General features: G+C 32.3%; 1 protein-coding gene across 1 annotated transcript; it reads left to right on the forward strand.

Moving 5' to 3' along the window:
• The first annotated feature begins 4,760 nt into the window (after positions 1–4,760).
• On the forward strand, positions 4,761–7,107 carry LOC149234417 (uncharacterized). The gene is made up of 5 exons (XM_089461164.1): positions 4,761–5,153; positions 5,317–5,376; positions 5,572–5,642; positions 5,773–6,005; positions 6,405–7,107. Exons 1-5 carry the CDS (start codon positions 4,831–4,833, stop codon positions 6,564–6,566), a joined length of 849 nt encoding a protein of 282 aa, XP_089317290.1. The 5' UTR covers positions 4,761–4,830; the 3' UTR covers positions 6,567–7,107.
• Positions 7,108–23,679: the final 16,572 nt, after the last annotated feature.

The following is a 23,679-nucleotide window of genomic DNA, read 5'->3' on the forward strand; positions in this document are numbered from 1 at the left end:
AAAATACATATTTTAATGATATATGCTTGGGATATGTTTTATTCCATATAAAATAAAATATATATATATATATATATATATATATATATATATTATTAATTATTTTATTATATATATTCTAATATATTATTAATTATTTTATTATTTATTTTTTTAAGAGTTTATAGTTTAAAATTATACGGGTAGAATATTTATATATTTGTAAATTTAGCAGTTAAATTGTTGCGTGAAAGTGGGTCTTTTGTCTCATAAATAAGAGAGTCTTATATATCAATTTAATGTATAACTTAACTGTAACTTTAAAATTAAATAATAATTATTATTATTATATATTAACACAATATATATTTTACTAATTAAAACGACTTTCTTTATTTTGAAATAGATATAATTTTCAATTTAATCTTTTCTCAATCATTTTTGATTTAATCTTTCTCAATTTTTTTCATTTTAGATAACTTTAGTATGTGGTTTAAACTCTAAAGTCGAGTTTGCAACTTGTGATGTCCCCCGTATCATGTAAAGTAGATTGGTCTTTCCACACTTTAGATTATGGGAGACTCTAAAATGGCAATAAAATGGGCTAACAATAATGTGAAAGTTCAAAATGCAAAATTTCAATCTCTACTCAGTGAGATGAGACATTTAAAGTTTTCATTAAACATTTCATTCTCACACTTCTACGGCAAGCAAACTATGTGACATTATCACTTATAAATTTTATGATTTTCGGGATATTTTTCATGTCATCTTTGATTTTTAATGTAAAGTTTTGTTACTTAGAGAGGTACTCCATAATAGTAGAGGGAGATATTATATATTTTTATATTGAAAATAATAAAATATTAGATTAATAAAGTAAAAATAGTAATAACAAAAAAAATTTAAAATTAATCATAAATAAAACACTTCTAGTTTTATTTTAGTTTTATATAAAAATAAAATAATTCAAAGTGTATTTATAATTTTTTTTAATATGAGGGAGATGTGTAATTCCTTTATTATTTAATATGGAATTGATATTTGAAATCTAAAAATAATATTGAGATTAAACCCGTGTAATTTATTTTATATTCAATTTGACAAGTGGTATTTATAAAAATTATATTGATAATAAAAAAACATCAATATATATTTTATTTAATTTTTAAAATGGAGCTTATATATATATATAAATAAAGAGAACTCTAGTATTCTATTAATACATGCTTTCTAAAGTATATGACGGAATTTAATAATTCTTAATATGGAGTTTTATATATATATATATATATATATATATATATATAAACATTTTATTAGTGTGTTGTTCAAGAAGAATGAGATATGTAATTATTTCTATTGATAAATGTTTTTTAATGAGTTGGACATGTAATATTTCAAAAAAAAATAATAACAAAAAAAACTATTTATTTATAGAGAGACAATATAAAGTAAATGATTTTATAGTTAAAATATTTATTGGTGTGTTGTTCAAGATGAATGAGATATGTCATTCCTTCCATTGATAAGTGTTTTTTAATGAATTGACATGGGATATTTCAAAAAAAAAGTCACAAAAATCTATTTATTTATGGAAAGAACCTATGTCTATATTATATAAAGTAAATGAAAAGAAAAAAATGTAATTAAAACATTTTATTAGTGTGTTGCTCAACATGAAAGCTATGTGTAATTTCTTTTATGCTTAGTAGAGAGTTGACACATTGTGTGTGTGTGTGTGTCTATATATATATATATATGTACCGAAATTTTTTGACTTATATGATACATATATATATAGCTTTTTCTCTTGCAAAAAAAATAAAAATAAATAAATAAATTATATATATATATATATATATATATATATATATGAACATTTTATTAGTGTCTTGTTGAAGAAGAATGAGATATGTAATTACTTCCATTGATAAGTGTTTTTTTAATGAGTTGACATGTAATATTTAAAAAATAATTAATAACAAAAAATATATATCTATTTATAGAGAGACTATATAAAGTAAATGATTTTATAACTAAAACATTTTATTAGTATGTTGTTCAAGATGAATGAGATATGTCATTCCTTCCATTGATAAGTGTTTTTTAATGAATTGACATGTAAAGTTTAAAAATAACAAAATAATAAAAAGATCTATTTATTTATGGAGAGAAGCTATGTCTATATCATATAAAGTAAATGAAAAGAAAAAATGTAATTATAACATTTTATTAGTGTGTTTTTCAACATGAAAGCTATGTGTAATTTCTTTTATGCTTGGCAGAGAGTTGACACCTTGCATATATATATATATATATATATATATATATATATATATATATATATATAAACATTTTATTAGTATGTTGTTTAAGAAGAATGAGATATGTAATTACTTTCATTGATAAGTGTTTTTTAATAAGTTGACATGTAATATTTCAAAAAATAATTAATAACAAAAAAATCTATTTATTTATCGAGAGACTATATAAAGTAAATGATTTTATAGTTAAAACATTTTATTAGTATATTATTCAAGATGAATGAGATATTTCATTCCTTCTATTGATAAGAGTTTTTAAATGAATTGACTTGTAATATTTCAAAAAATAATAATAACAAAAAAATCTATTTATTTATGAAGAGAACCTATGTCTATGTTATATAAAGTAAATGAAAAGAAAAAATGCAATTAAAACATTTATTAGTGTTGCTCAACATGAAAGCTATGTGTAATTTATTTTATGCTTAGTAGAGATTTGACACATATTATATATGTTCAACATGAAAGCTATGTGTAATTTCTTTTATGCTTAGCAGAGAGTTGACACATACTCTATATATATATATATATAGTGTGTGTGTGTGTGTGTTTGATGTTCAAGAAAAATGAGATATGTAATTACGTGTATTGATAAGTGTTTTTTTAATGTGTTGACATGTAATATTTAAAAAAATAATAATAACAAAAAAAATATATTTATTGATGAAGAGAATCCATGTCTATATTATATAAAGTAAATGAAAAGAAAAAATGTAATTAAAACATTTTATTAGTGTGTTGCTCAACATGAAAGTTATGTGTAATTTATTTTATGCTTGGCAGAAAGTTGACACAACACACACTTTATTAGTATATAAAAACTCAAATAAATAAATATATATATAGATAAATAATTTACATGTAACATATATATATATATATATATTGTTCAAGAAGAATGAGATATGTAATTAATTCTTTTGATAAGTGTTTTTTAATGAGTTGACATGTAATATTTCAAAAAAAACTAATAACAAAAAATCTAATTATTTATATAGAAACTCTATAAAGTAAATGATTTTATAGTTAAAACATTTTATTAGTGTGTTGTTCAAGATGAATGAGATATGTCCTTCCTTCCATTGATAGGTGTTTTTTAATGAATTGGCATGTAATGTTTAAAAAATAAATAATAACAGAAAAAATCTATTTATTTATGAAGAGAACCTATGTCTATGTTATATAAAGTAAATAAAAAGAAAAAAATGTAATTAAAACATTTTATTAGCGTGTTGCTCGACACAAAAGCTATGTGTAATTTCTTTTATGATTAGCAGGAATTGAGGCATTGTATATATATATATATATATATAGTTTACATGTAACATTATATATATAGATATATTAGTATTAGTGTGTTGTTCAATAGGAATGAGATATGTTATTACTTCCATTGATAAGTGTTTTTAATGAGTTGACATGTAATATTTAAAAAAAAAAATTAATAACAAAATATTTTATTTATTTATAGAGAGATTATATAAAGTAAATGATTTTATATTTGAAATATTTTGTTGTTCAAGATGAATGAGATATGTCATTCCTTCCATTGATAAGTGTTTTTTAATGAATTGACATGTAATATTTCAAAAAATAATAATAACAAAAAAAATCTATTTATTTATTTAAAGAAACTATGTCTATATTATATAAAGTAAATGAAAAGTGAAAATACAATTAAAACATTTTATTAGTATGTTGCTCAACATAAAAACTATTTATGTATATAAAGAATAAATGAAAAAATTAATAATAATTAAAACATTTTATTAATGTATCGCTCAACATAAAAACAAACTATTTGTATAAAAAAATTGTAATATTTTTTACACGCCAACCTATTATATATATAATTTATTAATATATAAAAAATCAAATTTATTAATAAATAAATAAATAATTCCCTCGACTCATTATATATAAAATTTATTAATATACAAAAATTCAAAATGGTTAATAAATAAATAAATAAATCCCTCGTTTATATACGTGAAAATTATATCTCAATTAAATGAAGATACGTTGAGAAGTTGTTATTATCTTTTTCACTATATTCCATTCTTATCCAATATATTATTATTTGGAATCAAGTTGTCCAAACGCAACTTTGTGCATATGTGTTTGAAGCTTGCGACTTGTCAAGTGCTTTATCAAATAATGATGCTCGCACAGTTTGCCACAGTTTCCACAGGTCCGAACAAACCAGAGAATTTGAAGAGTCCACGCCAAGTCTCTTTAATGGGATGACTCACTTTTCTTCAATGCAGCTTTGGAAGTCATAAATCAGTTGGAGTGCAACGTATATAACTTGAACCCGTCAATCAATTTCTGCATCACACACTCCAGCTATTTGCCAACACTACACACAAATTCACATATTTTGCTCTTCGACTTTTAGAACATATAGAAAGGTATTCAATTCCTGTTGCAGAACAAATATCTATCAGGCAACATTCCAGCGACCAAAGCAATTGATCGCTCTTCATCAGAACCTGTGTCAGGATATCCACTCCAATAAGAACAGATGAGTAGCCATAAGTGTAAACAATTCATCAGACCAAGCCCTTATGTTTCCTTCAATCACTTGCCTACTGTCCAACCGGCCACATCTATGAAGAATTATCCAGCCATTCCCCACAAAGATTCTACATCATTTTCTTCTCCTGGGCATCTTAGGTTTGCCAGTATTTGGCAACCACCATTTGCCTATGGTGCTCTCCTTTCACAGCCAAGAATATTGGGTGTTTCTGAGTCTGTGGGATCTAATCCATACCTAACAAGACACCTCTCTAATCACTCCAGAGCACATAATCATGAAAAGCATATAAATGTTGCAGGGGAAAACAGGTTAGAATACTGTAAGTAGGATTGTTCTTGAGTTTCTCTTATTCTTATTCATCCATCCCTGTAGAATACATTGATGAAACTTCATTGAACCAACCATTGAACTTGGATTACTTATAAGTTTGGTTTTATATATTGAGCAATAAATTATAAATTCTCAATGCAGATCCAGAGATATAAACATAAATGGAAACGAAAATCATACGTTCTGGTTTATCCCACCCTGGTCAGTAATCTCTGCTGCGTTTTATTCAATTCTCTATATCAATCCTAAATGCCCCATAAATAAATGTTACATGGATTTCTATGTTTATAAAGAAATAAAACTTGACAAAATTATTAGAAACAGAGTGTGTGGACAGAAAGCCTAAATTATTCAATCTTGAGCTTTTTCTGAATTGTGTGTTTTCAATCCCTGCAGGCTACGATGGCTCTTTGGATCTATGATAACCATATGGGGCGGGCATATGGCTAATCTGTTGAAAATAAAAAGTGAGTTTTTTCTCTGTTGAAACCTGAGAATTCTGTTGTGTTACAGAGGCCAAATATTGGCCATTAATTTACCAATGAAGCAAACTGGTTGAAATGTTTGGATTGGATATAACAAAGTTACAAACTACAGGGGATGTGGAGAAAGCAGCAGAAATGGTGGAAGACATAGCAGAGGCAGTAGAAATGGTGGAAGACATTGCAGAGGCAGTAGAGAAAGTGGCGAGCATGACAGAGGAGATGTCTAAAGATGTAGAAGAGGAGTTCCCTCAAGATGGGGCCATCAATAAAGTGGCACATTTTGTTGAGAACCTCTCCGAGGAAGTGATCGAAGATGCCCACAGTACACATGAATTCATTCACCAGGTAAATATTTAATTCCAAGAGCAAGAATTTATATGAGATTAATCACCCTTACATATTTCGTTATTTCTTCATATCCAATGTCAATGTCATTGAGGAAGAAGGATTGAAGTTTAACATATTACTTACCAAAAATGATCCTTTCCAATAATCAAAGATAAAGCCAATTAAAATATTCTTAAATATTTCAATACTTCACAAATAACCACAGAAAATAAATCTAATTAACATAACCTTGAATACTCCACAAATAAGCATTATTCCTTCCGACCATCAGATAAATCCAATTGGCATATCCCAAATAACAACCTGAAATAAATCTAATTAACCTAACCTTGAATACTTCACAAATAAGCATTGTTTCTTTATATGAGCTGATCCTTAGAACTGTGATGGATTCAGATAACTTCTACTGAGAAGATTGCTGAGACAAGCATAGAAACTGCAATGGAGACCTTGGAGGGGCCGATAAATGCAAAGCCAGCCATTTCTAAATCTAAGGCTGACCAGGATGAAGCTACCAAAACCCACACAGAAAAATCCAACTCGCAATCAAACTTGTAATGAAATACTTGCAACCTTAACAGTTACATATATTGTTTTCCTTTTTAGCAATGCTTCCCAATTATCCAAAACTAAATGCCCCTTTGCCGGGAGGATCGACCACTTGGTGTCAGAAATTGAACATGGTGAGGTTATAGTGATGCTGCCCTTTCAACGCTCAGATGGGCTGCTCCTTTACGTTCATATGGACTGGTTTGGATGGTAAAGATTCTGTGGATTCAACCGTTCAACTTTGCAACTGATGCGTTCGATTCTCTAAACGCACAATTAGAATAAGGATGGCGAGATAAAACTGATGGATAATGCTATTCATGTCTGTAGAAAATATGCCATCTACTGTTCCTGTGGGAGAAATGTTCTTCCATTTTTTTTTATGTAATACTTATGTGACTCTGTATAACGAATCTCAGCAATGATTAGATTGTCATCAAAGCAAATCAGAAAAAGAAAATTGTTAAGAGCACTTGGAGTGAGTTTTGATTCCTGACATTCAATTTATTATGTATAACAATTCAGGTTACTATTTTGGATTTCGGATTGATGGTGAAGGGTGATTGGAAGGGGTATTTGAATTTTGATTCGTAATATTTGTTATTTAATAAATATAATAATTTAGTTTTGAGTTTTGGAGTTTGGAATAGATTTGCAAAAATCTCACCGGTGTTGGTGTTGCCAGTTGTGTTGTTAAATGATAGTAATTTTAAATTAATAATGAATAAATATACTAATTAATTTCAAACTAATCAGAAAAAAAAATTGGCTGAAAGTCCTGCATTGGTCAAAAATCTTTCTTTGGAATGTAATGTGTTGTTCCAGATATTGATTGAGAGACTTGTTTTGTTAAAATAGTGCAAGAATTCAATAAAGCGTGTACATCTCTGGACTCTTGATTATCGTTTTCTCTCCTCCAGTTCTGCAACAATCATTCAATGTATCGTACACGCTTTTTTGGTCCATTATTTCTACAGAACCATTTAATGTATGGTGTACATTTCGTTAGAGAAAACTGATACCGAATGACAAGCCTCCTAACCTTTCAGATACACCAAAGTTAGATACACAAAAGTTAGAAGCAAAGCAAAATTCACAAATGCAATATGCGGTGCACATTTTACTGAATGATCAATTTAACTGGTAAATGACATCGCATTTTTAGGTAAATTTTGGAAGATTATAGTCTGAAGATATTGGAAGATTATAGTCTGAAGTTATTGAATTTGCATATCTTAAATGTTTTGGGTTTTAAAAAAAAATTATTTCTGTATTCAAAATTGTCATTTAAACACGGTTATATAGTTAGTTTTTCTTGTGATTTAGTTTAAATAATTGAACTTTGAAAATTATGAACTAGCCTTCACATTTGAACAAGGGTTAATTATTGAACTTTGAACAATATTAACCAGTTCCCATATTTGAATAAGGGCTATAGAAACTATAGATAGTCGATTCACTTTGTAGAATATATGCTAATAAAGTTCAGTCAGTCCATGGCAACTATATTTGTCTAATTTAACTAATAAATGAAATGATCATTTTATGGCATTTTTTCCCACATATTTTGTCCAAAATATTGAAGAAAAAACTAACAATTAAAAGTTTAAGATATTTAATATGTAAAATAAAAATTGTACATAATGTATATTGATTAATGGACCTATTACAGCTTCTCCTAGGGGACCTCGCCCTCCCCATTTTAAAAAAATAAAATAAAAATTGAAGATATTTAAAATTTATCTCCAAATTGATTAAAGAAATGTCATACGAAATGAGCTATAGGTTTCTTAAGAATGTGGTATTGAAAAAGTATTTAAGTTCTTTCTCCCTTTTTAATTAAATTTGTTAATTAAAAAAACATATCTCATATGAACATTAGTTAAGGATTTTGAAGCATGCCATATTAGCAAGCTATGATATTGTCCCACGGTATTGTACCAAAATCTATTTATAGGTCAGGAATCTTCATGCAAAGTGAGATTAATCTACATCATTAAATATCTCATTATCTATATATATATATATATATATATCCTTTTTAGAATCAATAATAATAGTAATAATAATTAAGAAGTTATAATTTAGTTAAGTTATTTTTATTTTTATTTAAATTGGGCAATGTTAGATATATCATAAGATAAGTATTTTGTATTTTGATATCTATATGTTTGTGAGCCATTTAATTTATATGATTGCTCTAATTTTAATAATAATCAAAGATAAAAGGTTAAGATTTATGTCAAAACTAGTTTTGCCTTTTTAATTAAACTTTTTTTATTTTCAATTGAATAAAAAATAATACCATGTAAATTATATTCTATTAATTTTTATTTATAATATTAAATTATTACTTATTATTTAATAATATAATATAATTTTTTTATTATTTAATTAGTTTTTATGATTTTTTTGAGGATATAAATATATTCGAAAATATTTCTTTAAACATTTACCACTTATTTAATTTTTAAAACTAACTAATATATAAACTACTTTGATGAATTATAGTTATGTTATTAATTATCTTTCAAATTCACCATTAATAGAGGCCATCACTGCTATGGTACTTGTTTTGCTTTATAAGACCAAACATTTAATATATTAACCTAAACTTATGATTTTAAATTAAATTAATTAATATATTAAATATTAACAACCAAATACAGATAATTTGGTAAATTTTAGAGAGGAACTGTGCGACTAGGGTTTGTGTGAGCTCTACGACCTCCCCTCGGTGCCTTTGGTTCTAGCCTTCGAGGCCCTGCCAGCCATGGCGGATTCGCTACAACATCCTAGCGCCCGCTCCTTCAAGGATATGGTCTTTGGTTAGCTGCCAGACTAGGCTTCATTCTTCACAAAGTTTGCCTCCAGCTCTGCCTTCTGTACGCCACCAGGAGGAAGCTCTGACAAAGAAGAAATTACTCATCCACAGCAAAATGAGCTGCCAAAAAGGAATGAAGACACAGTGAAAAGGTCAACCAAGGATACTCGGGCAGACAAGAGCAAGGCCGTAGACTCGCCCTTCCCTGCTAATGTCAATCCTTCAAAATCTCAGGAGCAGCCACAGGATCAGTGGAAAAAGACTAAGAATAACTGTAACCCCAAAGCCAAGAAAATCCCAGAACTGGAAATCCAGGACCCCATGGTAGCTGAATATAGAGAATGCATGCAGGAACACACAATTATATGCAAGTTCATGGGATTATGGTTAACTGAAAGAGCCCTGAACTGGTGGATTCAGAGAAAATGGACACCCAAAGGAGAGATCAGACTTTAGTTGGGCTCTAAAGGATTTCACTGTCATCTTTGACCTCCCAGAAGATAGAGACAAAATTTTTGAAGGAGGACCGTATTTCTACAACTCATCCAGTTTATACATGAGATTCTGGAGGGAGAACTTCACACCGGAAAAAGAGGACTTCACTAGGGTTCCAGTGTGGGTATGCCTCTACTCCTCACCAATTGATTATTGGGCTCCTTCAGTCTTAAAAGGAATAAGAGACTAGCTGGGGGAGTACATTAAAATGGCTGAAGGCACTAGAACAAGGAACTATGTTTTCTATGCCTGAATCTACATATACATAGACGTCTCTGGTGCTCTGCCAGAAGCAATCAAATTAATCTTCAAGGATGAAGTCTGGCTGCAAAGTATAGACTATGAACATATACCCTTCCAATGCAGAAAGTGTCATGAGCATGGGCATCTTTTCCGAGACTGTCCCATGAATAAAACCCCCCAAACACTAGAGCAAGCAAATAAACAAAAAGACAACGAAGGTTTTACCAAAGTCATCTCCAGGAACAAGAATAACAGGAAAAAATCTATCCCCAAGAAAAACCTATCTAAAGAAGCAAGCCAGAATCAGTTCAATGTACTGAACAATACCCAAGAGCAAATGGATCCTAATGAATTGATAGCAGATGAAGCAGGAGAGGAAGAAATGAACCCAGTAGACAACGAACGCGATGATAGGGACATAGGTAATACCAATAGAAGAAAGGAGCAAGAGAAAGAGGATACAAAAATGCAGCAAGTAGAAACAGAGGAAATTCCAGAGGAAAACACAATAGAGGAAGCTCTGCAGGGGGTAGACCTTGCAAAAATTGTAGAGGAATGGAAACAAAAAGGAATATATTCCATAGCATAATAATAACTACAAAAAATCGAAGGAGCTTATCTCCTCCAAGAAGAATTAAAACTCAAAACTCACTATCCAGCACAAGAAAGCACGGCTTCAAAAGGCATATTAGCCAATATACTAGTAGAAGAACTCAACCTCAAAGGCTTAAGCAGAAAGTGAGGACGAAAAACCACCAGACAGCTCCTTCAAGAACTGGGTGCGAAGCTAATCAGTGAAGGAAAGGTAAAGGCTCTTACTCTATACCCATCTCCATGTCAATGAATTATATCTCTTGGAATATTAGGGGACTTAACAGTCCTGCGAAAAAATGCATCTTAAAAACCAGAGTCATGTCTAATCAACCAACATCCTTCTTCTTCAAGAAACTAAACTTGACTCGACTCACCCTCCCCTCCTTCTCAACTCGTGCTTCAAGCCTTACAGCTTCTTGGCTAATACGACTTCAGGTACAATAGGGGGCTTAATGACTTTTTGGAAAAAATCTAAATTCGGCCTTATTTCCTCTCTGGCCACTCACCATTCCATAATTGTAATCTTGAGAATCATAGGCACCAACGAGACCATTTTCATAACCAATATTTATGCCCCGCACAAGGTGACAGACTGTATCAAAATGCTCCAAACCTTATCCAATCTCCTTGACCCTCTGCACCATCCCCTCAAAATCATAGCTGGTGATTTTAATATGATAACTAACTTATCTGAAAAGAAAGGAGGAATCAGGAAGTTAGATAAAGACTCTGAGGCTTTCCTCACCACCATTGAAAACCTCAACCTCATCGACATTCCCACTAGCAATGGCTTATTCACCTGGAATAACAGAAGAGGAGGAGATCGTCAAATAGCCTCTCGTTTAGACTGCTTCCTTCTATCTGAGGCCACTTATCTCACCTCCTGGGAAATGGAGGTGAGAATCCTTCCACAAGCAGGCTCTGATCACTGGCCTATCTCTCTCAAGTTTCAAATTTCCAATGGTCCAAAAAATAAGCCTTTTAGATTTGAGGCCTTCTGGTTGGATCACCAGGATTTCATGGAAAAAATGAAACAATGGTGGACTTACTCTCCTATCAAAACTGGAAACAAAATGTATACTTTCCAACAAAAGTTAAAACACATCAAATAGGAAATAAAAAATGGAACAGAAATACATTTGGCAACATCGTCACAGATAAAAAAAAAAAATTGGAACACCAACTAGAACTTCTCCAACAAAAAATAATTGAAGAAGGGTCAACAGAGAACAGTAAGCTAGAGGAACAACAACTACAACAAAGTTGGGACGAAAGAGCCATTCAGGAAGAAAAGTTGTGGCACAAAAATCTAGAACAAATTGGCTGAAATGTGGGGAAAGGAACATGACCTTTTTCAATAAAACAATGATAGAATACATGAGGAACAATAGAATTTTGGCTCTGAAGAATCAAGAGGGTCATCTCATTCACTCTCAAGAGGAGTTGGAAATAGAGCTCAACCATTATTTCAGCTATCTTCTCAAAGAGCCAAGGAATGATCAAGATCAGGACATCAAAAAGATCACTAAGAATATCCCCAAAATCCCCATGGAGGACCATAACAAAATGATCCTAAGGAAAGTCTCCCTATAGGAAGTGGAAGATGTGGTCATGGGAATGCCCAATGGAAAAGATCTAGGTCCGGATGGGTTCACCATTGATTTCTACAAAGCTTGATGGCCTATCATAAAATTGGAAGTTCATTCATTGATTAAGGAATCTCGTATTTAGAAATATGTCCTTAAATCCATTAACTCTACTTTTTTGACTATGATACCCAAGGGAATCTATGCAGATTCCTCGGACAAATTTAGGCCCATAACCCTCTGCAATGTCATATACAAAATAATCTCCAAAGTTCTGGCCAATCGAATTAAAGTTATCCTCCCTTTCCTCATCTCCCACCAACAGTCTGGCTATATGGAAGGAAGACAAATCATGGAGAGCATCATCCTCTCTCATGAGCTTATTCATTCTCTCAAATCACAAAAAAACTAGGTATGATGATTCAGCTAGACATGTCCAAAGCCTTCGACAAAATTAGCTGGAACTATATGAGACAGGTCCTGGATGTGTTTGGGTTCCACAAAGAAAGCATCAAATGGATCATGGCTATGGTGTCAGGAGATTTCTTCTCCACTATCGTGAATGGATCACCTTTGCAACCCTTCAATCCTTTAAGGGGTATCAAGCAAGGGGATCCAATCTCTCCCTTCCTCTTTGCTATAATTGCGGAAGGGCTAGGATGCTATATCTTTGCTGCCTTGCATGAAAATAAGCTCTCTGGTCTCCAGCCCTATGCCTCGTCCCTCCTACAACTCACCAACAAATTGTAGATGATACCCTTCTCATGGACCTCCCAACTATCAAAGAGGCTACCTCTTTCACGTCCATCCTTACGGACTTCTCTGTTACTTCTGGTACCTCCACCAACCCCCTAAAATTCAAGCTGTTCTTCTTTAACACTCTGCTGCCCATATGTAGGAACATCGCCAAACTCCTGACTATTCCCATTAGTACTCTACCCTCCACTTACCTTGGGGTTCCCCTAATAGATAGGCCTCTCTCCTAGGCCACTTGGGAGAACCTGATTAACAAAATGGAGAAAATAATTGCCAATTGGACATTCAGATCTCTCAATTTCACTGGTCATCTTATCCTGGTTAAATCTGTCCTTCAAGCCATCCCACTTTATTTGTACTCAGCTCTGGTAGCCCCAAAAGTGATTTCCAGTAAAATCAGAAACCTTCATAGGAACTTCTTATGGAGAGGTGCAAAGGTCAAACAAAAATGGGCTTTGGTAGCATGGGAACAAATCTGCAAGCCCAAAAAAGATGGTGCCCTCAGTCTTAGATATATAGACCTCTTGGGAAAGGCCCTGGGAGCCAAAAACTTGTGGAGATGGTTTGTAAACCCCAATTCCCCTTGGGGAATCCTTTGGAAAGGAAAGTACACCCCTCCTTAACACAAGAGCAAATCATTAGGCTCAATGGAAACATCAAAGGTTCAGTCATCTAGAATCAAGCTTGGGAGAACAGGGACATCGTTCAAAGACATAACTTCTAAGAAATAGGCAACGAGAACAAGGCTCCTTTCTGGGAGGATGCCTGGCAGCAAAGGCTTGAACTTGATCAAGATCACTATCACCAAATCAAGGTTGAAATGCAAAATAGAGGGAAGGTCAAAATCAACCGGTACTGGGGAAAAAGTGAAGAAACTGATAGATGGAGAAATTGGATGAAGCAAGAGGAATGGACTCCCCATATGAACCCCAAAACCTGGTCAGACCTTTCTTCAGAATTACAAAAAAGACAAATCCTCCTTGAATTTGCTGAGGATAAACTCAGATGGGGGAAAAACTCAGCAGGACACTTCATATTAAGAGAAGCCCACAGATACATTGCAAAGCATGATCAACTGCAACCATATCCGAAGTGGAATGCAATCTGGGATAGGAAGCACTGGCTGAAAATTTCTATCTTTCTTTGGTTAGTCATGCACATAAAAGTTTTAACGTGTGACAGTCTAAGAAGGAAATGCTTTATTGGCCCTTTGAGATGCCCCCTCTACCAACAAGAAGAAGAAACCCCCAATCATATGTTAAATGTCTTCCCTTTTTCTTCCAAATTATAGAATTGGATTTCTTTGGTCTTCAAAAGATCTGATCAGGACCCCTCTTCTATTCATAATACCATCGCAAACTGGAGAACGGTCTTTTCTCCACATCCTCTGGTTAACCGCGCATGGAATCTAATTCCTGGTCTGATTTGTTGGGCTATGTGGAAGGAATGCAACGCAAGAATCTTTTGTGGCTTCTCCACCCAGGAGGAATTCATTATCTCAAAGATAAAAAGTGTGCTCCGGGAAACTATGACCTCTCTACCCACTCAGAATGTCAAAGCCCCTCCCACCTTCCTTGAAGTGAGCATTCTCTCAATGTTGGATCTCCTTCAAATCAAGGTCCACGATGTCACTCCCTTCCCCAGGCATGAAAATAAAAATAACACTTGGCGGCTGCCATAGTAGGGGACCTTCAAGCACAATTACGATGACACAGCCAAAGGGAATCCGGGCCCGACCAGTTTTGGCGGAGTCTACAAAAACTCTAAAGGAGAGATAATCTCGATTTATGAGGGCAATATAGGTTCAACCATAAACAATGCCACAGAACTTCATGCCCTGGAACATGGCATCACCACTACACGCGACCTAAACCTCAATCCTCTAATAGTTGAAGGAGACTGCACGCTGGCCACCCAAATCGGAAAAATAATTCAGCAGGGCATTGACGTGGATAAAATCTCAGAAAACTGGTGCCTAAAGAAAATAATACATCGGATCAAGCAGGGAATTGACAACATGGATGGCCTCCACTTTCAAGCAAAAAAAAGGAAGGGAAATAAACTCGCGGACAGACTGGTGAATGAGGGTATGACTGGTACTCTACGCTTGAAGTCTCGAATGTGGAAAGAATTGGAGGAAGGGGAACTTCATCAGCAATGTGCAACAATTAATAACGAAGACAACAACTCTACCAAACAATAAATGTTTGTGTACCTTTCATCATTACAAGGTCGATTCTCTGCTCAGTTGGAAGGACAAGTGGACGGCGTTGGAGTACGGTCTCATCCTTGGCTCGCCTGATTCTAGAGCCCACAATGCCACCTCCCCTCTCCCTTGTGTGACCGCCGCCTCTCAGTCACATCCTCTCAGCTCTGTCATTCCTCCACCGCCCCTCATCAGATCTTCGCATGCTTCCCCTTCCCGCCCCCTCTCCCCCATTCAGGCCTCCCTCCTTCTCCCGACTTCTATAAATTCACCCCTCCCCCTTCTCCCCCTCATTCAGCTCTCTTCCTTTTCCCCTCTCAGTTGGTCCCTTGCTCTCTGGTTCCCTCGCTCGCCTATACTTCTGCTTCTATCATGGCCCCGAGGAATTTCTCCACTCTTGTTCTTATTTAGGGAGGGGAGTGTGGTCACGTAGCCTCCCGCTGGCACTCCTTAGGCCTGCCCCCTACCACTCGCGCGGAGACATCTGCTAGTCGCGCAACTCTATGATACACGATGATTGTTAATCCGGAAACTCAGCAACGAATTTTAGACTTAGAAGCCCAAGCAAATGTTCTCCATAGAGAGGTCACCACTGAGGAGGTCGACACCAAATTTTCCTGGATTTCGGACCCTGCTTTCATCTGGGCGTGCAAAAACCTCAACACACGTTCTATTGAAACATGGTGGCAAATGAAGACCATAATGGGGATTTCTATGCAGGAACAAGAGGTGCGCACCAAGGTTCTGGAAACAAAGATTGACCGGCTCACGGAGAAGTTTTTAATGTATGTCGAAGCTATCGACCACTACAGATTCATCACTCAGGACGCTCTGAATTATACTGTCATCAAGAAAAAGTCGACAACGAAGGTCCATTCAACTGTTGAAAGATCCTTGAGCATCAAGAAAGAGGACGTTGGGGCCTCCATTAGTCATCGGATCACCATTGTGCAGCAAGAGGGAAGCTCTCAGGAGACTCCCATTCGTCTGGATGAGGATCGAGTCACCACCAACCAGGAGTGATGTCGTCAGTTTCCTTCCCTATTCTTCTCCCTTTGTCTATGTTTTCTTCCTCCGCGAAAGGATTTCTTCCACGAAGGAAAACAAAATTTGTGTGGTCGGCCATGACAAATCTTCTTTCTCCTTTCTCGGCTTATATACTCTCAATTTTGAGAATGTTGTAAAGAGGGCTCCGCGGTTCCCATTTTTGTTCTCAAAACCCGCTTTTGTTATGACCAGCACTAGTATTTCGGTTGGGTCTTGTGCTGGGTTCTCTTTCCCACTCAACCCAAATTTTGTAATCTGTCAGTTTACCAAGTAATATATTTTATCTTATTTAAAAAAAAAAAAACCAAATTCAGATATAAATACAAACGGATTGAATTAAATTAATGTAAACATATACTTGTAAGAAATTGATTGATATATTAAATTATTTTAACTAAAAAATATTTAATATCTAATACTGATATTGCCCTTTCTAAGAGTCATGTGTAATTTTAATGATAGTTGATGGATAAATTATGAACAACTCCTGTAGTTGACCTTATACTTTTCACTTCTCCATGACCATAACCATAGTTTTGTTTGTAGCTAATAATTATACTCATTTTAAACTATTTTTTTTCAATAATTGGCTTCAAAATATTTAGCGAAGATGACTCTCACAAGAAATATGAAGGGTTTGCCTAATATAAATCGATTTTGCTAGAATTCCCTAAGACTTAGCTTAAGTAAAATATTTTGATGTCATGATGTGTTATAAAAAGTACTCCCAACAATGATAAAATGATAAAATAAATTAAAACTAAATAATAATTGAATATTATAAGAAATATATTTTAAGTCAACGGTATATATTAATATCAACTAATGTAATATATATATATATATATATATATATATAGATATTCATCGTAAACGTTGGAATACTATTGTTTTAATATTATTTAACCATAAAAAGTTTAAAAATAAAGAAATATAAACTCCAATAGATAAAAATATTAAACTTTACACTTCATAGATGACATTGTTTTATGAGTGGATGTTACTTGCTTTGTTATAATCTAACATAGGAGCACCTACACAAACAAAGAAAATATTTGAAATAACATCAATGTTGGACAAATTTGATTCTCTATATAACATGTTAACTACCTTTTATTTCAATGTTGGACAAATTTGATGCTCTATATAACATGTTAACTACCTTTTGTGTATGTAGGCGACACCGTCATGTATTATAAGTAGAATGCCTTCGAACCAGTCAATATTTCGACACAAAATCACATCCAATCTTTTGTATTATAATGTTATTTTTGTAATTTTTTAAATTGGGAAGTCCATATCTAGAAGGGTATTGTGTGTACTGTATAGGGGATTGGTCTGTTTTAGTTGCCTTGGAGTGGAGAGGGGATTGGTGTGTTTCAGTTGCCTTGGAGTTTACGTTCATGATAATGTATAGTCGCTATATGTGCAAACTACAATGTACACAATCTAACGAACATATTTATGTTGTAAAATATTTCTCAATATAATATTTACAAAAATATTATATTTTTATTTAAAAAATTGAAAAGAAAACTGCTAATAATTTATTTTGGATTTTTTTTTTGCAAATATATAATTATGTTTTAGCAATACTTGTACAAAATAAATGTTAGTCTTTTATCAAACCATAAAATTGTAAATTCAATATATTCTAATTACTATGATGAGAGTAACTAAGTGCATTTATTGAACAGGTATATAAATAATATTTTATAATAATAAATTTTAAAAAAATGTTAAATAGGAAAATTAAAAATAAGCAATTATAATAATGGAAAAATTGAAAAAGAAATAACATAAATCTATGTGCACCAATAGTAATTTATGTGTGTTTATTTACCAAAATAAAAGTAAATGAGAAAATGGGAAAGAAATAACACAAAATATTCATTTCAAAATTTTAATAAAATATATAAATGTTATTTTTAATTCATTTGAGACTGAGAAAAATCGAATTCTCGATAAATGTTTTATATTAAAAAAATTATTTAGTAATTTTATTATCAATTAAGTTATTTTAAATGTTAATGAAATATACATATCATAAAAATTAGTTTTGAAATTAATAAAAATTAAGAAAAAATAAATCCTTGAATACTACTTTTGTTAGAAATTATAGATGGTACATAAAATTAAAATAAATTAAAATTGATTTTTACATTACATTGTATTTTACTTTATATCAAAAAAAAAAAAAAAAAAAAAACTTTATGAATTTATATTAATTATATTTTCATGCTTATATATAATTAGTAATTTGTTTTCCTTTTATTTTCTAAATTATTATATATTTTTTACTAATATCAATATATATTACTTTAAGTTTTTCTTTTATTAAAACTAATATACAAAATGAATTATATAATATATTTTTATATTTAGTTAGTTATTTTTTTAAATTACTTAAAAAAAAATTAACTAGTAATTCTTTTATTTATATATCTATATATGAGAGATGTGCTTTCTATCATTAAATGGATGATATAAGATTAGGGTATTATACATATAGAGAGAGAACGTCTCTTTTTATATATATATATAGATATATATATATATATATATATCTATATATATATATATATATATATATATATATATATATATATATATATATATATATAACTGTAATGTTATATCATTCATTTAATAATAGAGAGAGGGCTCATCTCTTTTCATCTAAATGATGACAAATATATGTTTCACATTAAATTAGAGAAGGAGAGGAACTATTGTGCAACTGGTATATGCAAAATTGAAATCTTTGAATCTGATATATTATGGTTGTACTTTGAAGTATAACACTAAAATTGTCAAATGATTACTTTTAGTCATGCAATTTTCATCGTAAAACTTACCTAATTTGTTTTCTTCTTGAATATATAAATTATTTGTATTGACTACATTCTTATTATTCCCATTTTCCATCATTCAACATTGTTAGTCACTTTGCATTCAAATGAGGTAATAGAAAACAACTGCCAATTGAAACTTACTTAGGGTTTAATACTCCATCGAACACAATGATTAACTTTGGAGAAATCTATTGTTGATACACATCAACAATTTTAAAAAAAAGTTTTGCAAGCCATTGCGGGTGTCATCTTATCTCCAACTCCATTCATATGTATGTCATGAAACTTGTCCACCAAGAGCCTCAAAACCCTTCACGAAATCAACCAAAAAAAATCCTCTTTCTTCTTCTAAAGAAAAAGATCTCCATAGCTCCTATTGAAGAATGCGCTCCATGGCCTGTCATAAATTAAAAAAAAAAAGGGTTTATTAAAGAATTCGCTCCATGGCCTGTGATAAATCAAACAAAAAAATGGGTTTATCATAAAAATAAAATTATGCCTTGGTCCCTCTTAGCATTGTCTAAGTCAAAACGAAATTTCCTCTGTTTGCATTATCTATAAAAGCTCTTGCTATCGAAAGAAGAGAAATTGTAAAAATTAAAGTCTTCATATATTCACATTTAGATTATTCACTATCCACTCATCATTATATGGTTTAAAAAAATGTTCCCTCATATAGTTTCAAACCTTTGTGAATCCCAATATATGTTTATTCTTTATAACTATGCCTAGGCACTCTTATGTTTGTGTCCCCTCAGTCCTTTCGAGCTAGGTTCAAAACTTGTATTAATGTGTTGTCACTACTACTTATAAAAGGTCTTATGTTTGTGTCCCCTCGGTCCTTTTGAGCTAGGTTCAAAACTTGTATTAATGTGTTGTCACTACTACTTATAAAAAGGGTGTACTACTCTCTCGGGCCTCCCCCAATAAATATTACAATGGGTCCAATCATTCAAGTTGAAAGTCTGAAAGCAACAAAGAGGGCACTCTCATCACCAATTAAAAGTTCTTGCTATCGAAAGAAGAGAAATTGTAAAAATTAAAGTCTTCATATATTCACATTTAGATTATTCACTATCCACTCATCATTATATGGTTTAAAAAAATGTTCCCTCATATGGTTTCAAACCTTTGTGAATCCCAATATATGTTTATTCTTTATAACTATGCCTAGGCACTCTTATGTTTATGTCCCCTCGGTCCTTTTGAGCTAGGTTCAAAACTTGTATTAATGTGTTGTCACTACTACTTATAAAAGCTCAAAACTTGTATTAATGTGTTGTCACTACTACTTATAAAAGGTCTTATGTTTGTGTCCCCTCGGTCCTTTTGAGCTAGGTTCAAAACTTGTATTAATGTGTTGTCACTACTACTTATAAAAGGTCTTATGTTTGTGTCCCCTCGGTCCTTTTGAGCTAGGTTCAAAACTTGTATTAATGTGTTGTGACTACTACTTATAAAAAGGGTGTACTACTCTCTCGGGCCTGAAAGTCTGAAAGCAACGAAGAGAGCACTCTCATCACCAATCGATATGAAGAGAGGTAAACATATATATTTAATATACAGGGTTCCACCCCATTATCCATGTGGGATATCTTGCACTCATTTGTTTATGTGTGTGTGTCTAATGCACATTCATGATTAAAGGAAATTGCTGATACCCGTTCCAAGGCCTGCCAGCTCCAAGATCCCCATTTCTTCAGGTTGCGTTGAGAAGGGTAGTGAAATATATCTATGTTGTCGCATTATCCCACAATGAATGTGGGATATATCATTCCCAAATAAAAGAATATACATACAAGCATACGGTGAATTCTTTCACAATAGCACTATCAACTTCGAGAACATTTGGCATTGAAAAATATATAAGAATAATATATTATGCATGTCTGCAATGCATGCGAGATACATGTAATTTCCTTCTTATAAAAAGTTTCATGCATCGACTCTCCATGGAGAATTTTTTTGGGGAATCAACAATGTGTTTAATGACTATATAGAAAACGAATGGAAATTATCTTTGTATTATCCCTCCTATGCATGTGATCTCAATGTCTGAAAAAAGGTCGAGAAAAATAAACATAAACAGAGAAAAAAAATCAGAATTTCTCATTTATGCCAGGTTGGGTAAGATGGCTCTTTGGCACTATAATGACCTTTTGGTAATGGCATATGGTCTATGATCTACCTTTTGGTAATGGCATATGGTCTATGATCTATTGAAAGTTGAAGGGGAAGTGGAGAAAGGGTAGAAATAGTAGGAGACATATAAGAGACATCAGAGAAATTGACAATTCATACATTTATGAAAGTGTTGTAGCCGCTACAACTACCTTCCAAAAATCTTCCCATGCTTTGATTTTGGAGCTTTCTTTCTGTCCACAGGAGCTTATCATATACTATCATCAAGTATTCATGTTGTGATCAAGACTTGTATTTTCATACTTTGCTTGTGATGTACTGATCCTGGTTTGACATCTTTCAAACACAAGCTAACTCTTGACTTGACCATGCAACATTGTTGGGTTTGCCTCCAGAAAGTGCACAAGCTTGGAAGGTGTTGAGTCTTGAAAATGTCATTCATTTCCATTACACTTTCACTATTATGTCCATTATATCACCTCCATTTCACTACTATGTCACCACATTCATCCCACTTTCATTATCATTGGGCCACCTTTATGTTTTTCCAATCTTTATTAATTCTAAGTCTTTTAAGTGAATTTGTGGTTAAAAATTAGAAAATAATGTGCATATGCTTATACCTAACAAATGGGTTGAGTTTGTTGACATGTGTAGGTTGAAAGGAGACTTCTAGAAGACCCTTATGTGGCACTCTAAGGCCAAATTCGAATTTGGTTGGAAAGAATCATGGGATCATGAGGATATGTGTCACATCTCCTAATTGTATTGTAACTCTAAAAAAACATGTGTCTTATCAGTTCCTATTTTGATTAGGACTCTAGAGGTAGAGGGAGAGATTCATGGATTCTCATTAATGAGATGGCTCTCATCTTTTTGTATAAATAGGAGATCTCTCTCCTTCATTTGTTAGTCCTTTTTAGTCTTTTTAGTTTCTAGTTCTCAAGTTTGTAGTTCTTCCTTGATGGCTTTTGAAAGCTTTGGAGGACTTTGTTGTACTTTGTACTTTTGAAGAATTTGAATAAAGCTTTGATGTTCTCAACATGGAAGGAGATGTGAAGTAGATTTCATGGAGCATATTAGGATGTAAGGTAGAGTAGATTTCATTTTGTAAATATTGCTTTGTAGAATGTAAGGTAGATTAGATTTTTCATTCATGCAATTTTAATTCATGCAAGTGTGTTCAATTTTGCTTTGATTTCATGACTAGTGGCATGTGTGATCATCTTGTCTATGTTGCTGACCTTTATTTTTCTGCAATTTGATTTTCATTAGTATCATTTCTTTGACTTGTACTTTACTTTCTGCTCTTAGATATCAAGTTGTTCATCTATTGATGGTTCTTTTTCCATAATCAAATAACTTTATTGGAGCCAAAATATCACTTAGTACAGCTTGGTTCAGTTTGCTTTAAGACTCACATTGCTGACTTGTTCATAACTGTTCTCACATGATAAATCTAGCTGAAAGGCAAAAAGGTTAAGAAAAGGTTAAAGTAGTGTGATTTGTCTCCTTTATGTAGTGTCACTTAGATTTCACATTGCTTAGATTAAGTTGAAGAGTTAGATAGTTGTTCTCACTTTTAATTGAATTTAATATAGATTTCATTTTCATTTTAAATCAGCAGCAGAGATACTGGGCCGATGTCATTAGTCCTTTATTTGATGTCTTTATTTTTCCTTTAAGCATTTGATTTCATAGGTAGTAGGGGGCCCCTGCCTTGTATAGTTGTCATTTTATTTTTGCATTTTATTTCACCATGTATATTAGCTGTACATAAATTGCTTTCAAGTTGATTGTAGATTAGTGATGCACATAGCCTTTTAATGAACTAATGACGTGATAGAATCATCTTGTCCTTTTGCTGAAGCAGCAAGGATACTGGGTCTCATAGTCATTCTCTCATTATTTGATTATTGCATTTTATTTCAATTGAACTAGTTGCATTAAACACTTTATAAAAGCAACAAGAACAAAACCCCAAAAACAACATAAACTATAAAACAACGAAGTAAGAGAAAGGTTAACTAAGCACATATAGTGCACCACACTTCATCAGTTTACGATACCCGGATTGATAATTTATGTAGAGAAATTTAAGACGTTAAATTGACTAGACATTTTGGCGCCGTTGCCGGGGAAGTGTAATTAGGAGACCTTATTTCTTACATCTGGAAAAAAAAAAAGGTTAATAATTCTTGAGTATGCTCTCCTCCTGCACTTTGTGTGATCTGGAGGATTAGAAAAAGAATTGTTAAGAAAAAATAGGAGACAAAATAAACTTCATCACTTCAATTGATTCAAGAAAAAAAAAGAAGAGAAAAAAAAAGAGAAGAAAAACAATCTATGGCTATCTCCATTCCTAGTTTTCGTT

The sequence above is a fragment of the Pinus tabuliformis genome, chromosome 8 (genome assembly GCF_031772625.1).
Source record: "Pinus tabuliformis cultivar Carrire ecotype Pingquan chromosome 8, CPIR1, whole genome shotgun sequence".
NCBI lineage: Eukaryota > Viridiplantae > Streptophyta > Pinopsida > Pinales > Pinaceae > Pinus > Pinus tabuliformis.

Excerpts from the sequence above, each read along its gene's own strand:
- LOC149234417 (XM_089461164.1), top strand. The coding sequence starts at position 4,831 with ATGAGTAGCCATAAGTGTAAACAATTCATCAGACCAAGCCCTTATGTT. Across the intron at positions 5,377-5,571 it reads TTCTGGTTTATCCCACCCTG|GCTACGATGGCTCTTTGGAT; the intron begins GTCAGTAATCTC and ends CAATCCCTGCAG. Across the intron at positions 5,643-5,772 it reads TAATCTGTTGAAAATAAAAA|GGGATGTGGAGAAAGCAGCA; the intron begins GTGAGTTTTTTC and ends TACAAACTACAG.